At 54.3% G+C, this 17,855-nt stretch overlaps 1 protein-coding gene across 1 annotated transcript in view; it reads right to left on the reverse strand.

Annotated features, from left to right (window-relative positions):
• Positions 1-12,289, reverse strand: part of TSPAN11 (tetraspanin 11) — a gene marked incomplete at both ends in the record, with an annotated part of 36,388 nt that extends 24,099 nt beyond the window's left edge. The window contains 2 exons of the mRNA XM_082849220.1: positions 603-794; positions 12,206-12,289. Of these exons, the coding sequence (XP_082705346.1) occupies positions 603-794; positions 12,206-12,289 (276 nt within the window). The remainder of the gene's footprint in view (positions 1-602; positions 795-12,205) is intronic.
• Positions 12,290-17,855: the final 5,566 nt, after the last annotated feature.

A 17,855-nucleotide genomic window follows, 5' to 3' on the forward strand; every position in this document is an offset into this window, starting at 1 on the left:
AAAAAAAAAAAAAAAACAGCTCATGGGTCAATTGGGGAAATTTGGAATTGCCTGGTTATTTCATGATATCAAGGAATGACTGTTAATTGTTTTTAGGTGTGATAATGGTCTTGTCATTACCTCTTCTAAAAAAAGGATCCTTACGTCTTTGAGGTACACCCTGAAATTTTTACAGGTGACATGCTATCTGGGGCCTTGGGTGGGGCGGGGAGCGGGGGAGGGTGCAGATGGACAGGATTGGCTCCGAGATGGTGGCAGTGGGTCTGGGTGATGACCTGGACCTTCATTGTAACATTCTTTTCATTTTTGCCTATTTTTGAAAATCACCATGATAAAATCTGGACAGAGGAAGAGGAGGAGCAGGGGAGGAGGAGAAAAAAGGGGAGGAGCAGTGCTGCCGCCACCTCCAAGGTGCCCTCCTGGCTTAGGTCCCAAGCACCTGGAGACCATGGCAGCCTTCCCGAGGCCTCCAAGACCAAGGACAGCGTCACTGGGTGGGGCTCTCAGAGCGGAGCCTGGTCAGGGGGCCAGGCTCTCAGAAGCCCGGGGCAGGTGGCCCTCCCTCTGCCCACGGCGCTGGGCAGGGCCGGGCAGACACTCACCGCAGAGAGGCAGCTCCTGTCCTCACGGATGATGGCACCGAAGCCCAGGAAGCCGGTCACCATGACGAGCGTGCCCGCGAAGATGAGGATGTAGGCGGACGCGGCAAAGGTGCTGGAGGCCAGGACGCCGAGGTAGCCGCTCTTCTCCACCAGGGTCCAGACGCCCACGGCCATGACCGCAGCACCCCCCATCTGCAGGACACCGGGTCTGAGCACCCACCGCCTACGAGGTCCTTCTCAGGCATCACCTCATTTGGTCCTTTGAGAAGCCCGTGGGAAGTGTCTGGCTGCCCATTTTGTAGATGGGGAAACAGAGGCTTACCCATGGTCGAGGGGAGAGGCAGGGACAGAGTTTGGGTCCAGGTCTGACTCCCGGTCCCGTGCTTCCCACCACGATGCCCGTGCGTCCCCGTCATGAGGCAGGGACACTCCAGTTGTGGGGACCCCCTCCCGCCGTCCCCGCCCCCAACCCCGAGCGCTACTCCCCGGCTTGCATCCCTGGCAGGCCACTTTCACAAGCCCCCTTCTCATCGCCTGGGGGGGAAGCGCGACTGGGCTTCTCATCTCTGCTCTACAGACAGAGGACAAGGCCAACAGAGGAAGGGGAGCTGCCCGAGGGCCGCCTCTGTGGGGCGACACAGGGCAGGCCCAGCCCCAGCTCGGAGCCCGGGTCCGCAGCTCAGCCGAGCTGCCCCCCAAAGGAAGGGACACACGCTCCACAGGCTGGAGTCGCTCTGGGACGGCAGGACACTGAGCGGGGGGGAGTGTCCTCTTTGCTGACCGTCTGATCCCTTTCGGCCCTGATCCCAGGAAGGGACCCTGGGAAATACAGCTGCCCTGTTCCTTCTGCAGTGAGGCTGAATGACCCTTTCTGTGGCTGTGATCCTGGGCAAAGTATGTGTGTGTGTCCCCGAGGTGCGAGATGGTGAACAGCAGGGGTGTTGGCCCAGGGTTTGCGGCGGGGCAGGACCCCGGCACCTGTGACCAGATCTGCCACCTGCTCCTGGGAAGGCAGATGGCCCCCAGCTTCCCTGCCTCATCTGAGGATGAGTTCTTCTCAGATGGGGGCTGCTGCTCCCTCAGGGGGTCCTGAGTGTGGCTGAAGGTGGGCAGCCCCAGTGGGCTTGGTCCCACTGCCCCGATGACTCTGTATAACCCGCCTGCCGTTCGCAGACATCAGCGGGGCAGACGGAAGCTCCTTAGCAACGAGGCTGCACCAGGCGCCTCTTCGAGCTTCACAGTAGTTCGGGAGGCTTAGGGCTGGCAGGTGGGAGCAGGCGTTTTCTCTTTTGCATATGAAGAAATGGAGGCTGGAGAGAATAGAGCATGCTCGAGAGGACACCCTCCTGCACACGCCCCCCCGCCCCCCCCAGAAACCCACCCAGAGTTTCGAGATTGAGATGCAAACCCAGGTCTGCTGAGGGCCAGCGTGGGACTCTGTCCTGGGATCGCACACACTGGGCTGGGCCTGCTCCCCTACTCACTCCTGCTTTTTAGGTGCATCTGTTTTCTTTTAAGGGGCGTCTCATCCCCCTTAGCACCTCTAGCGGGTAAGAGAACCAGGTGGAAGGACGTCGCACGGCTCCAAATGGAATCCACCTCCTTTGATTCCACGGCACACATTTTTCCTCCCGTTTTAACATCTCCAAAACCAGACACATCTTATGGTTGATGGCATCTTACAACCACGCTTGGCCGCACTCTTGCCTCGCGGTACAGAAAACAATGGTGTATCTTACAAGTGATGGTATCTTAGGCTGGATGAAATCCTGGACTACAACAGGCTTTCTAATTCTCAGGAGCGTGGGCTACCTCTGGCCACATAACCTCCAGGACCAGTGAGGAATTTCCTCCGTCTGGGTCAACAGGATCGTGTCAAGTGAGGGTTTCCAGCAAAATATTCTGCACATAATCTTTCTGCCCCTACAGCATGCCCGGGAGGCTTCAGAGAGGGTCTCAACTGTGCATAACTGGCTGTGTGACCTGAAGATGGTCCCTTAACCTCTCTGGGCCTCAGTTTCTTCATCTCTCAAACAAGGTGGACGTGTTAGGCCAGTGGGTCCCAACCTATAACCATCAAGGGCCCCTTTGATTACTTTTTCCCACGGGTCTTATGTTTTGAAGGGTTTCTGCCTATCAAACACAGTGCATTAAGTAATAGTTCATTTCTCATTTTTGATTAATCAAAGGCACGTGGTAGTACCAAGAAGAGGTTCTGAGCAGCATGAAATAGTCCACGTGACCACACGGAGTGGATCTCACTGTGGACGCGTGTAGTGTCTTTATAGAAACAGGCACGTCATCCATCAGGCTTGTCAACCCCACAGGCTTAGCATCGCATCTGGAACCACCCAAAGGGGTGCGTGTGACAGCACCGGGGACACCTGATCTGCTGGGGGACATGGAACCCACTGAGAAGCTGATGAAAAGCCTGGGACGCTTTGCCCAGAGGAACGTCATCCACGGAAAATAATGCGCTCGGCTTCGGGGGCTGAGGCCTCATCTTGCATCTCACAATGACCCCGGCGCAGACGTCTCTGGGGCCCCCCCACCTTGCACCCTCTAAGGCAGTGCTTCTCAGCTGGGCCGCACCACCACCCAGAGACCTCCGCACATCACCAAGGTGACTGGATTTCGGGGGGTGGGATCAGGCCTGGATCCTTTACTAAGTTCCCAGGTGGTTCCAGTTGAGAACCACCGCGTAGTTTCCTAGTCAACAGGGGCCAGTCCTGTCCCCTCCCCCAGCAGGGTCCCAAGAACATCCTCCCCTGAGGCCGCGGCCTGGAGGCCCTTGGCCCAGCTCAGGACTGCCCCTCCCGCCACTTCCCTGTCTGCATCAGGGTGTTTGCTTTTTTTTTTTGCGGTACGCGGGCCTCTCACTGCTGTGGCCTCTCCCGATGCGGAGCACAGGCTCCGGACGCGCAGGCTCAGTGGCCACGGCTCACGGGCGCAGCCGCTCCGCGGCATGTGGGATCTGCCCGGACCGGGGCACGAACCCGTGTCCCCTGCATCGGCAGGCGGACTCTCAACCACTGCGCCACCAGGGAAGCCCAGGGTGTTTGCTTTGACAGGAGCTTTGGGGGAGAAGGGGGGTGACAAGGAGCAGTATTTTCAGTCCAAATGGAGGAAAGTTAAATTACGCAAGAAAGGAAGAAACGATGTGCTCCCAGGGGAGGGAGGGGTGCTGTGAGCAATGCAGCCGCAGCACACTGACCCCCTAAGAGAGGAGCGTGTCCCGGTCACAGGAACGGCTGGGATCTGCAAAGCAGGCAGGGCTGCAGCTCAGCCAGGGGGGCAGCAGGGCCCTCGCCCACAGGGGAGGGTCTGGGCAGACACACTGTCCTGATTAAGGTCTGGAAACCAACAAATTCACGCTGGTCCTGATGTGCAGAAGAAATCAGGAGGCGAGTCCGAGTCAGTGGGGCCCCCAGACCTCCCCTGGGGTGTCACAGTGTCTGCTGGGGACACCCAATGCGATTTGCCATCCGGGGCAAGAGAGTTTCAAGTCCTTCAGGGGGTGTCCTGCTTGGGACCCGGTTGGCTCTTTAGGAAACGATCTTTCCTGTGGACAGGAGAAGTCAAAGCTGCCCAACGTCGGGACGGGTCGCCAGAGGGCGTCTTGGGAGGGAAGGGGTCAGTGCGCTTGGGTCCCAGCCCTGGCCGTGCCCCTGACTAAGTGTGTGACTGTGCAGACATTTCGCCTCTGGAAGCCTCAGTTTCTTCATCTGTAAAATGGCCGGATGACAAGCTCGGAGGTCTTCCGCATGGGTGACATGTCCCCACGACCATCTGCCAATACACCTCCAGCAAGATGCTCGTGGCTTTCGTCAAGCGGTTCAGAGATGTTGGGTCAGCAGAAAGAGCGGTGGAAGAGGCCCTGCGGAAGACCGACTGGGGCCGGAGCCAAATGACCCTGCTGAGCTGTGCACCGGCTATTTGCATAGAGTTGATTCAACAGTATCGGGCTCCCTACAGAGACTGGGTTGGATTTCTTTGGAATATTAAGTACATTTTTCAAAACCATAGCCTGTAGCCAATCAGGCAGAAAGCCCTGCAGAGGGTGAAGCTGGCCTTCTTACCAACCAGGACACGGGCAGGCCGGGAGGGGCGGGCAGGTCACCCAGGCCGTGTAATTTTAGGAACGGCCCATTTATAGAGAAGAAACATGGCCAGAAAGTTGCCTGTCAGACCCAGGGGAAAGCAGGCGGGGCGCAAAGGTCATTGCAGGGTTTTCCTCTCCTCCTCAGCAGCTGAATGGCTTCTGGGCTGGGGTCGGGGAGGGGACCGGCCGGTGCAGCAGGCCCAGGACGCTGGGGCTCCCAACACGGGAGGACCCCGGGGCAGGAGTGCTCTCTGCCCACAGTGCCGGGGCGCCCGTGGCACGGGGAGGGGGCAGAGGTCGCACAGGTGGTGGTGCAGTCCACTCCCCTAAGTGTTTGCTGGGGGCCTCCAGGTGCCAAGCACCACCTGGACTGGGAAGGACCGGGGGCTGGATGAGTGTTCACCCAGTTAGAGCCACCCCTGTCCTCCGCGCCCCCCCCCCCAGTCTCATCAACGGCACCACCACGGCCCAGACCAGGACCCCCGTGGTCGCCACTCTGGACTTCTCACTCTCTTGCAGGGACAGCAAGGGCCAGTCTCCTCGTCACACGGGCACATCTCACGGGACTTACTGCGGGTCGGGGCTGGGAGGGGACTCACATCACCTGTTCTCTTCCACACGCAGCTCAGAACTCGGAGGGATGCTGCCTGGCGCTGTCCCCGCCCCCCTCCCAGCAAATCAGCCTGTCCGCCCTGCTCGTCCCCGCCCGCACGGGTTTCTGCAGTTACAGGCGTCACGGCGTGTTTGCTGCATTCGGTACTTCGTCTGCCTCCCCCTCTAGATTCTTGGTTAAACCTCACTCATCTGAGCATCTGCAGCAGAGCCCTCCACGTATGACAGATGCCCCATAACTCCCCATGGAAGCAGGAGGGACAGAGGAAGGGGGCAGAGGAAAGAGTCAGGTCTAACCCTTTTATATTCCGGATGAAGAAACTGAGGCCCAGAGAACAGTGACTTTTCCAAGGACCCGTGACCGGCCGGGGGCCTAGAACTCAAGAAACCTGATCTCACTTCATGCCCTCTTCACCCACTGGGCTGCGGACACTCCCAAGCAAGCTGAGGGGTGTCTGGGCTGCAGCGGCGACGGCTCAGAGTGGCCACCACAGGCTTCCTCCTGGACCGGTCTCCCCACCGTGGCCCTGGGCAGACCAGATGTGCATTCCCCCCGAGTAGGGGCCTGTCCCCCAGCAGAAGCTGAAGCAGAGAGAGGCAGGATGCCCGGACACCACGGGGTCCTGCGACTTCACAGCACCTTAAGAAGGGACGCAGCAGAAACGCCAGCCACGGGGCCCCTCAGCTGTTCTTCCTCAGATGACCTGTCCCAGGAGGTGGGCAGAGGCCACCATCAGTGGGATGATGGTGAACAGAGTGAAGGCTTCTCCCCTCGGCAGGGGGGGGCAGAGGCTATTCCCTACCAGGCCCTCCCCAGGGACCCTGGAGTGGTGCTCTCAAGCCACTTCACTGCCCTGGTTGGGCGAGTCCTCCATCACCACTGCCTCCTGTCTTGGTCCGTGTCCCCCTAAGGGACCCCAGGGATCCCCTGGAGTCTGAGCCCCACTGGCCCCCGAGGGAGGTGCTGACACTGCAGCCAGCGCCCCGGGCAGGACAGAGCTTCCGGAGGCAAGGCCACCCCAGCCAAGGGAGCCGCTGCTTCCCTGGCTCTCCCACAGCCTGCGTAGCTCCTGGGAGGTTGGAAAAGTTTTGATTATTAACACTGCCAAGGAGCTAATTAAAATAATACATTAGAGAACAACGTTGCAGGGGTGATGGGAGCTGTAGGGACCCGTGTAGGAAATGGGAGGGGGAGGTAAAGCATTTCCTAGGCGGCTGCGTAGGAAGCTTGGGTCACACTTTCTCTTTTAGGGTCATGAAAGCTTTGGCATTTTTGGTTCCTGACCCAGAGCTATATCCAAGGGAGCCGCCCCTGCCCAGTGAGATGGTCATGTTCAACTCTGCATTAGTCGAACTGCATGGTGGGGGTGGGGTGGGAGTCAGGGGCAGGGCGATGGTGAAGGATGGGGGGCAGGCATGGGTTGAGTAGGGGATAGGGGTCCAGAGCTGGGGCAGAGCTTAGATACAGGATGCGGGTGTGTATTGCGATGCTGTACTTCAGTTCTGCTTATAATCTTCATGCGCTGCGTGTCTGAACTGTCCACACCATCAAAACGTCCTAATCCAGGTTCAACCCTGACTCCTGGAGACATTTTGGAGTCCAAGTAGGCATCAGAGTGGTGGGTCTAAGGCTGTGGTTATGAGTCAGTGGTCTATAGAGATGGGAAGGGCAGCAGACGCAGAGTCAGAAAGCCCAGACTTGACCTAGAGCTCTGCCAGTCATCTCAGCTGAAGTTTTATCATCTATAGAACAGGAGTGAAGGTAATGACAGAGTGCTTGTGGAATCATTTTGGAGTGTAAGGTGGTTTATAACCCTCACACTGTGCTACGGTGGCAGCTGGCGGAGACTTTGGTTTAAAGTCTCACCAAGACCTTGCACTGCATGACCGGCACCTGAATCCTGCCCACCTGGGGGTGGAGGGGGTGCTGTTTCCCCCCATCTCACTGCTCTGGTGTTTCAAACTTTGGGATGTAAACATTTAGGGCTGTGAGCTAAACTTGGTGGGTGGTAACCTGTGCTAAACAACAAAACCAAACCAAACCACCACGCTATAGAGGAGAAGGCGCCGGAGTGCGCTGCACACGGTGAGGGCAAGCTTAGCTTCGTGGGCGCTGCTTCACGTGAGCAATTCTTACGCTTCCATGAACTTCTTATATGGGCCACATGGTCCCCAAAGCCGCCAAGCCAGAGCTATGGACGTAGGAAGCGGTTAGAGATGAGGCGTGCCCCTTAGTCTAATCACAATAGCATAGCTACGCGTAACAGCTAAGCACCAGGTAGGCGAGTGCCAGACACTGTGCGAGATGTTTTCCTAAATATTCATCTTTAATTCTTACAGGTACTGATGTTCCCGTTTAACGTATGAAAAACGTGACGCTCGGTGAGATTAAGTGATCTGCCTGATGTGTTAGTCTGCTCAAGGTTGCCCTAATAAAACGCCATAGCATAGCTTAAACAACAGAAATTTATCTCTATTTCTCACGGTTCTGGAGGCTGGAAGTCCTCCAAATAAGGTGCTGGCTGATTCAGTTTGGGTGAGGCCCTTCTTTGCTTACAGACGACGGCTGTCTCCTTACTGTGTCCTCATGGCCTTTCCTCTGGGCAGGCTTAGAGAGACAGCTCTCTTCCTCTACCTGTAAAGCCAATCCCAACGGATTAGGACCTCACCCTTGTGACTTCATTTAACCTTAATCACCTTCTAAATGCCCTGTCTCCAAATACAGTCACATTGAGGGTTAGGGCTTCAATCCCTATGGGTCACAGTTCAGTCCGCAGCACCTAATCTTCCACGGCAAATAGACAATGGGGTCTCAATTTGAGCCTGAACTCGAGCCCAAGTTTTCCCGGCACCCGGGACACTGGGAAAACGCGGGACTCAGAGCTGGAGGCAGCAGGTAACGTCAGAGCTGACGGCCAGGCACACCGGCTCAGGGGTCAGAGAGAGGGGCCCCCAGCTCCGGGGCTTCGGGCAGACTGCTTCTACCTTGCTAACGCAGGGCTGTCGCAGAGCCGCTCACAGCCTCGGGGCGCTGGGAGGACGCGCGTGGACGCACAGCCCAGGGAAGGCCTACAACAGAAGCTCTGTGGATGCTGGGAGCTTTGTCCACGGACGGATTCCAAGCGTCCGCAACAGGGCTTGGCACTTAGCACATGCTTAATAAATGCCATGGAATAGATTTTCCATTATCACTGACCAGAGTACCTGGACGTTAGCACCAGCTTCCCTTACCACCACGACAAGACCTTGGGCAGGATTCTGAACTGGGTGTACCTGCTCCCTGTCTGTAACATGAGGATAACAGAGATACAGCCACCAGGGTTGACCTGCGGATCACAGGGGATGGTCCACGGAAGGTCGTTATCCAGCAGTACCTCTCAGATGCTAGGCATCGTAACCCCGGTCTCTCCTGGTGTAGACAGGGCAAACGGGGACACTGTGGACCCTGGACGCACCCCTGATATCTGGGACTCCCACATCTCTCTCTTGCCTGAATTCTCAGCCCCCATGCTCTCCCTGAGATTCTCACTCAGTCCCGTGGCTGCAACCACCATGGGGGTGGAGACGATGCCCATCTGAGACCCAGACCCCTGAGCTGACTTCTCTCACTGGGCATCTCCGCTCAGATGGTCTCCTGGCAACTCAAACGCACCACGCCAACGTGTGACCTCGCCATCTGACCCCACGCTGCTTGCCTTCCTGGGCTCCCGCTGCGGGGATGGACTTACATATCCTAGACACCTCTGCCCTCTCGACAGCATCTGATTAATAACCAAATCTTGTCAATTTTGCTTCCTAAAACCCTTGACTCTCCCCAAGTATTTGATGCTCGCTGTCACCCCCTCGACGCAGGTCACCACCATCTGTTGTCCTGATCAGGGAAAAGCCTAGAAGGAATGTCCACAGTGGTCATTTCTGGGTAGACAGTATTATGGGTCGAACTGTGTCCCCAGGAAGGTTTGTTAAAGTCCTAACCCCAGTACCTGTGAATGTGACCTTATTCGGAAATAGGATCTTTGCAGATGTAATTAATTAGGGTACAGTCATTAGGATGGGCCCTAATCCTGTATGAGTGGGTCCTTACAAGAAGAAGAAAATGCTGTGTAAGGACAGAGACACACAGGAAGGACAGCACGTGATGACTGAGGCAGGGCCTGGAAAGATGCAGTCGAAAGCCAAGGACCCCACGATGCCCGCCCCCACCAGGCGCTTGCAAGAGGCAAGGAAGGTCCTACCTAGAGGCTCAGAGGGAGCGTGGCCCTGCTGACACTCGTTTCGGACTTGACTTTGGCCTCCAGAGCTGTGAGACATCAATTTCTGTTTTCTTAAGCAACTCAATTTATGCTCCTTTGTTACAGTGCCCTAGGAGCCTAATACCCTGAGATATGGGCCATTTTTTTCTTACTTATATTTTTTAGTATTTTATCGATTATTAGTGGATACATAAGACTTTATGAGCTGGAAAAGCACACTTATTACAGTAAGTCCCCGACATACAAACCTTCCAGGTGCAAGCTTTCAAAGATGCAAACGTGCATCTGGTTCCAGCAAAGGAACCAGAACCCGCGCCATCAGCGTCAGGCGTGAGTGAAACTGCAGCTTCCTCCGTCTCCTGTTGCTGACGACCCTTCAGCTCTACCATCTCCCACCTCCTCTCCCTCCTCCAGGCAGTAACTGTTCCTGCCTGTTCACTCGATGCCAGCCCCCGTGTGCCAGCTGTTGTGCTGGTGCTACTGTACTTTTCAAGGTACTGTACTGTAAGATTAAAAATGTTTTATTTTTTGTGTTTGTTTTTATGTATTATCTGTGTGAAAAGTGTTATAAACCTATCACAGTACAGTACTATAGAGCCGATTGTGTTGGGCACCTAGGCTAACTCTGTTGGACTTATGAACAAACTGGACTTATGAATGCGTTCCCGGAACGGAACTCGTTCGTATGTAAGGGACTTACTGTATTTTTAAAAAAATCCTCACTCAGCGAGAATCTTAAACACCCCACCGGATTTCTCTCTGAGAATCGAAACTATCTATGCCCACACAATGACCTGATCATATCACTGTGGCTTTATTATTCCACTGTCTTCATCCATACAACTTCCCTATTCCAGGAAACGCTCGCCCAGGAAGAGAAAAGTTGCAAATAAAACAAGTTCATTGTGCGTTTCGGGAACTTTGCAAAAAGCATTTAAACAAACGGCAGATTGTTTAACTTCTGAATAGATGGCATTGTATGTCCCCTCTCCAAGACGCTTCTAAACCCTTGCCTCGCTGTGCGTACCAATCCTTAACTACTATACCATGATCCTTCCCAGTATTAAGCAATTTCATTAATCTTAGTGGAAGACTCTGAAAAGGCAAACACAGCCCAGCTTTGCCTCTGCCTTTCTGAGAGGCTTCTGGGAGCGCATCCTTTGCCATGGCAACAAGGAGACTCAGCCCTGCCTTACGAGCAGGTCGATCTGCTGGCATTTTGGGGCCTTCTACAGCTAATATACCCAAAAGACTGCATTTACTGAATGCCTTCTGTGTGCAGAGACGGAATTAAGCACTTCACATACACCATTTCAGGGCGTCTCTGAAATACACTATTAACAGATAAACTGAGGGACTTCCCTGGTGTCGCAGTGGTTAAGAATCCACCTGCCAATGCAGGGGACATGGGTTCGAGCCCTGGTCCGGGAAGATCCCACATGCCACGGAGCAACTAAGCCCGTGCGCCACAACTACAGATCCTGAGCTCTACAGCCTGCTAGCCACGACTACTGAGCCCGCGTGCCACAACTACTGAAGCCCACGCACCTAGAGCCCGTGCTCCGCAGCAAGAGAAGCCACCGCGACAAGAAGCCCACGCACCGCAACGAAGAGTAACCCACGCTCGCCGCGACTAGAGAAAGCCCGCACGCACCAACGAAGACCCAACGCAGCCATAAATAAATAAATTAATTAATTAAAAAAATAAAAGATAAACTGAGGCACATTAAAAATGTTAAGTTGATTTGAACAAAACTCGATTTGAATCAGGCAGCATCCCATCTAGCAGATGCAAAGGAGCTCCGAGAGCCATACAGAATGAAAGACTTTTCTAGGCAGAAGGGCTGGGAACAAGGAAGTTATATTAGGCAAAACAGCGGGTTGGTCATTGCCAAATAGCTTTCGTTTAACTGGAGACACAGGCTCAGCCAGCGTAGTTGAGTTGCCTACGGCAGAGCCTGTCTGCTGACGGCAACGCCTGCACCGTTAGCCCTCTTCTGCCTCTGCTGACGGCAACGCCTGCACCGTTAGCCCCCTTCTGCCTCTCCAGACACATTCCAGTGTCTGGCTCTTTTGGGACCTGGTGGTATTCTGCTACCAATTATCTGGATAATTGCCTCAAGTGGACAGACTCTTTTCTTCCTGGATGACCTAGCCCGGGTGGTTTCCCCGGCGGGGAGTCGCTACCGAGACCATTCCCGATGCACAGAGGCAGCCCTGGGCCCCCCAGGACTTATGTTTCTCTGCCTCGGGCCTGGAGAATGTGAATCATGAAAGGCAAATGGGCTTCGGAGGAAAACAAGCAGTTATTTGAGGCCGTCACATTTCCCACCAGGCACTGGAGCCGCAAGTTAGCAGGGGAGGGAGAGCCAGACCTTGCGGACTGAGGCCGGGACGCAACCTCATGGCGATGCCTGGCTGCTGTGCGGTATGGACTCCACGCCAACCTGCAGGCCGAGTCTTAGGTTCCCCCTCAGTAGCAAATGTACACGTTTGCTTTCAAGTAGGCAGAATTAGCCCATGGGTGGTCTCTGATTTGGAAAAAATCAGCTCCAGAGAGATGACTCACAGAAAGCAAAGACGGCTTGACTCACGCGGTGCTGGAGAAGCGGGTGGCACGTGCCGGGTTCACTTACCCAGAAGAAGAAGTTAAAGACAGCGAGTAAATACTTCAAGTAGACGGTCAGCCAGTCGTCCTGATCAACCTTGTAATGGGCCATGGTTGCTGGGCCTGCAAAGAAGACACACGTGTGACCAGGGGTCCACGGAGGCGGCCTCGCCTGCCCAGAGCCAGGCGAGGTTCCCTTCAAAGGCCATCCTAGCCTGTCTGGCCGGGGACTCTCAGACTGGGGGTGTGCAGCCCCAAGCAAAGAGCAGAGAAACGCCAAGGTCACTGGACACAAAATGGAGGTGAACCACGCAGAATTTTCTAGCGCTGTGGATCTTGGTTTGGCCCTTCTGATGCAGGACTAACCTGCAAGTCTTCCTACAGACTTTGCACTGTGCTACTGTGTTCTTATTCTGCCCCCGTCTTAGCAGGGTGGCAGGACACAAGTTCACCTGTCCTGCACACACACACACACACACACACACTCGGCGTGCCTGCCTTGCGGTGCAATCCTGTATCATTTGAACAGGACCTCTGCATGCGCAGGTGAGGCACGAGCCCCAAATCAGAGCATCTGTGCTGGAAGGGACCTCGATATCCCCAGGCCACCCCAGCACCTCGACTCTCCAAAGGAGGAAGCAGGCCGGTAGACCGAGTGGTTTGGCAGTAGGATGACAAGACCTGGAATCTGACTCTCTGGGTTTAAACCCTGATCTGTCACAAGGTGTGTGAGAATGTGGGTAGTTACGTAACCTCTCGTCCTCGTGTCCTCCTCTGTACTGGAGAGAATAATGATGCCCACGTGGCAGGGTTGTCTTGCAGATGAAACGGGATGATCTACGTGAGGTGTTGACCACAGTCCCTGGCACGGAGTAAGTGCTCTATACTGTTGGCTATTAATATTACATGTGGCAGGGGTTAGAACCCAGAGCGCCAGCCGTAAAATTCCTAGCCTTTGCCCCAGAACCACGCTCCTTCCCCTTGTCCCGATGCCCGCTGGTGGGCTCTCTGGGAACCGTGGCGTCAGTGGGATGAGAAGATGGGGGTTCACGTGCCCGGTGATCCTGTTTGCATCTAAATCCCAAAGCAGCCTCCGAGATCTCTCCTCGGGCTTCTCTCATTCCCTGGGCTCCCCCACACACACACGCTCTGACACTCGGAGCGTAGCTGCTCCTTTAGGAACTGTCCCCTTTAGTGGGACCTCTTTTATTCCAGACCCAGAGCAAGCAGGCCTTGGTTCTGCCCACCTCCATCTCCCTCTCCTCCATTCCCACCAGTGTCTGCTCGGGCCCCCCCGCCACTGCCCTGCCCCGCCTCTCCGCAGCTGGTGCCGGCCGGGCCCAGATTACTTCCCCTGGAGCCACCGTGCTGAGTTTTATTTCAAGCTCATGGGCTCCTGAGACAGGGCGAGAGGAAGACAGAAAAGAAGAGGTGGCTGTCTTATTTGGGATTTCTATTTGCAGACCTTGAAGAAGGTAATTTAAGACTTTGTCTTCTTGGTAAAAAAAGACAAAACCCATTTTTCTCCGCTTTAGTCTGAGAGGTAGGGTGGTGGAAAAAATACAGAAGGAGAAAAAAGGAAGCCCTATAAAAAGTGTAAAAAGCGGTGCTAGATGGGGTCAGCCAGGCGACTGGACCGGGAGCTATTACACGGTCATTGTGCAGGTCACTGTGCACGAGGTCTTGATGAGGGACCCTCTGGGCCACCGGGGCCATTGGTAAACTGACCGTCTGTTTGGGGCCCAGCCCCTCCTGTCTGCATTCTCTTCTCCCTTTGCCTGGCCCTCCCCTCCCAGCCGGGGCCCACTGGACTCATGTACCAGAACCTTCTCTAGACCTGCAGACCAAGGGGTCAGGACCCTCTGAAGGAAACTGCATTTTTAAAAGAGTTCAGGCAGATAACAGGATTTAACAAAAGAAACATATTTCTAATGGTAAAGTTTCGGCCCCGAGGGGTAGAGAAGACAGAAGCCCACGGCGCTGTGGAACGTCAGGGTCAGCAAAAAGCTCTGGACTCACTTAATCCAACCTTCTGCAGACGGAATGAGGAAATTAATACATGTCTGAGTTAAGACTCATTTTCAAATGACCTCTCTCAAGTCACATGGCTAATGGTTGCCTAACCCCCTGTTCTGTGCTCCTTACACAGGACCCTACCATACGTGGGGCCCTATGCTAGGGCTGCAGAGGCCCCCAAAGAAGTGTCAGAACCTTGTCATTTCCTGGCTGTGTGACCTTGGGCAAGTTACTTAATTTCTCTGTGCAGCTAATTTACTGAGCACTTACTACGTGCCAAGCCCACGATTAAGTGCTTTACACGGGCGATCTTGTTCCAGCTTCCCAACAGCCCTATGAAGTAGGGTTATTCCCATTCCTTTTGCAAGATAAGGAAACTGAAGCTCCCACAGGTTAAATAAGCTGTCCAAGTCACAGAGCAGGCAGTGTCAAAGCCCGAACAGAACAAGGAGCTTCTGACTCCTCCCAAGCTCTTACCCACCATGCAGTGCTATCAGGACCAGAGCTGCCGGGGGAGGGAGCAAGGAGGACCGAGGTTGCTGACTTCCTTAATAGCTGTTCTCCCCTCTAGATTAGGACAAGAATCCCCATTTTAGTTGGGTACTTGGCCCCCTGGAGCAGACGACACTCCCTAGCCTCTCTTCCTACTGGGTACAGCCAGGATTAACTGCTCGCAAAAGGCGCGGAAGCAGAAGTAGTGTATGCAACTCAAGGTATCATTCTTGGGTGTATGTTTCGTGTGCGTTTGAGAAGGTGAATCCTGTCACTGTAGGGAGCAGAGTTCTATGGGCGTCAATTAGGTTAAATTTGGTAACTGCACTTTTCACAGCTACATCTTCGCTGATTTCATGTCTGCTTGTTCTACTGTCTATTGAAAAAAGTATATCAGACTCCCACTAGGACCATGAATTTGTATATCCATCCTTGAACTGTTCATTTTTTTCTTTTAAAAAATTTTTATTGAAATACAGTTGATTTACAATGTTGTGTTAGTTTCAGGTGTACAGCAAAGTGATTCCGTTATATATATATTCTTTTTCAGATTCTTTTCCATTACAGGCTATTACAAGATATGGAGTATAGTTCCCTGTGCTATACTGTTGGTTAACTCTGTTCATTTTTGCTGCATATATTTTGCAGCTATTTTATGTAGTACCTTTAGATTTGGAGTTGTGATATCATCCTGGTGGATCAATCTCTATCGTTAGTAAATGTCATTCTCTGTCTCTAATAATCAGAAATATCCTTAAAGTGAGGAGAGGCATGTCTCTCTTCACCCCTTCCTTCTTCTAGTTGGTTGGAATGCTGATGTAATGGCTGGAGCTCCAGCAGCCATTTTGAGGCATGAGCTGGAAAGCATGATTTGAAAAGTGTAGAGCAATAAGTTCAAAGAACCTGGATCTCAGATGATTTTGGAGCTGCCACACCATCCATGGGCTGCTCACCTCCAGACTTAGTTTATATGAGAGAACAAAAAAACTTGCAGCTTCTTTAAGGTACATGGTTGAATATTCTATTACCCATAGCTAACTTCACCCTGATGTGGTAGATGGAGTGGTGGGTACAAAGGTCTGCCAGAGCACGCGAGCAGGGGCACTGAGGATGGGGCAGTCAGACGGGTGGTGATGTTGGGCAGTGGCCACAAGCTCTTTTAACTTTACACTCGATCACTAAAATGTTTTGAGCACACCCCATAAATATGTATATTTATTTATAAATTTTATTCATGTACTATTATAGATCTATATGGTAAACATCATCAAATTAATCAAAAAGCTTAATTTTGCTTTTTTTTAAGATGAAAATAATTAGGAAGAGGAATTCTAAGTAGATAGTCTGTCTCCACTTTGGGGCCAACTGATGCAGGTTTTAAAATGGAGGGGTGAGAAGTGTACAGGTAGGTAGGGGTCAGATCGTGAGCAGCTAAGTCCCAGAACGTGGACTCATGTCCTCAAGTGATGAGAACCACAGGAAAGCACGCAGCGAGGCAGTCCCTTGATGAGACCTGCATTTCAGAAAGAGTTCCCTGGCAGGGGCAGAACAGGGCTGGGGCCAACCGGGTGCTTGGGGACCGGTTAAGCAGTTGGTACAGTTGGTGCTGATGTCCAAGAAGGGGACAGTGGGGTCTGAACCAGGCCCGGGGCAGCGGGATGGAGAGCAGGGGACAGACATGGACAGGCAGGCCATGTGTGCAGCTAGGAGGAGAAGCAGGAAAGACCTCATCAGCCTCGGGGAGACGGATGCACGAGGGAGCGGGCCGGAGAGCAGGCGAGCGCGGGGTCGGCCACAGCACCGCGTGCTGCCGAGAGAGCCAATCACAGAACGTGGCAGGGCTCACCTTTTCCAGAGCAGCGTCAGCGGAGGATGACTCGGGTCAGGAACCCAGGAGTGGGGGCGGGGGGGGATCTGGAGACCCAAGGTAGATATTTTCAAACGAGAAGGCGAGGGAAGCAGCTAGAAGGCCTAGTTGAGGTTGAGAAGTGTCTTTGCCTTGTAAAGAAGGGAGATTTGCGTGCTCATTTCACTGGGAAAGATTCCCAGCCACCACTAAACCCTCCTGCCTAGTGACTGGGGATGGGTGGACCGGCTGAAGGTGGGGGGAGCAGAAGAGCCCGGTTCTCCCAAGTGGTTCCAGATGGGGCCTGGCAGGCAGCCGTCCTCATGTATTCTCCTCCCCTGGCCCTTGTTTCACCCCAGTTTTCCTCAGCCCTTCCCTGTGATTATGAGCAGGGGCAGGGGCGGGGGGTGGGGGGTAGGAGGGAGGGAATGGCCACGGCAGCCCCTGGAGAGGGGAAAGTGAACCCAAGCTGCCTGACTGGCCTTATCTCTCCCCCACCTCCATCTCCCCCACCAAGGGACTGGAGGAACCAGGGCTTCGGATCACCCTCCAGGACCATTTTCCCTGAGCTCTGAGGAGTGTCATGAGCCCCATTTCAGCCAAGGACGTCTCTTCTTTGGCCTTGTAACTGGCCTGCTGCCCCCACCCCCGGCCCCTTCCCGGGCCCGCCCCGAATCTGGAACCTTGCCCACTGACCGCAGCAGTTTGTCTAGGTCCTTATTAGTACCTTTTTGTGCTGCGAACAGGCTGATTGACTTTGGACACTTCCTGGCTCTGTCCCTTCACTGTCTCCCAGGCTCAGGCAAGCAGCCCCCCTCCCCTGGGTGTCTGTTTTCCCATCTGTGGGGCGGGGCAGCCGTTCTCAGGAGCATCAGAATCTGGAGGGCTGGTCGACAGGGACAGCTCAGCCCAGGGTGTCCGACTCATCAGGACTGGGGTGGGACCCTGGAGAACAGACTCCCGGGCAGGACGACCAGCTATGTTATTTGCCCAGGACTGAGGGATTGCTCGGAATGCTGGACTTTCAGGGCTGAACCTGGACCACCCGGAGTGAAGTAGGGGGGTGGTCACCCGACTCCCAGATGCTGCCACTGGTCTGGGGACCACACTCCGAGTCAGTGTTCTCCAAAGCCCCTTCCAGTTCTCCAAGTCCATGGCCTGCACAGTGTAATTACCCTGTAATTACCCTTTGCATCTGAACAGACGTAACCGAGCGGGTGGGGCGGAGCCCCAGGGTGGGTGCACCCTCTCACACAAAGTCCACATTTAGGACGAAGATTTCCCGGACAGCCTGGTGATGCAGCCTCAGGGCGCCGGGTCTCCA

This window comes from Leucopleurus acutus (genome assembly GCF_964270905.1).
Source record: "Leucopleurus acutus genome assembly, chromosome: 11".
NCBI classification, from domain to species: Eukaryota; Metazoa; Chordata; class Mammalia; order Artiodactyla; family Delphinidae; genus Leucopleurus; species Leucopleurus acutus.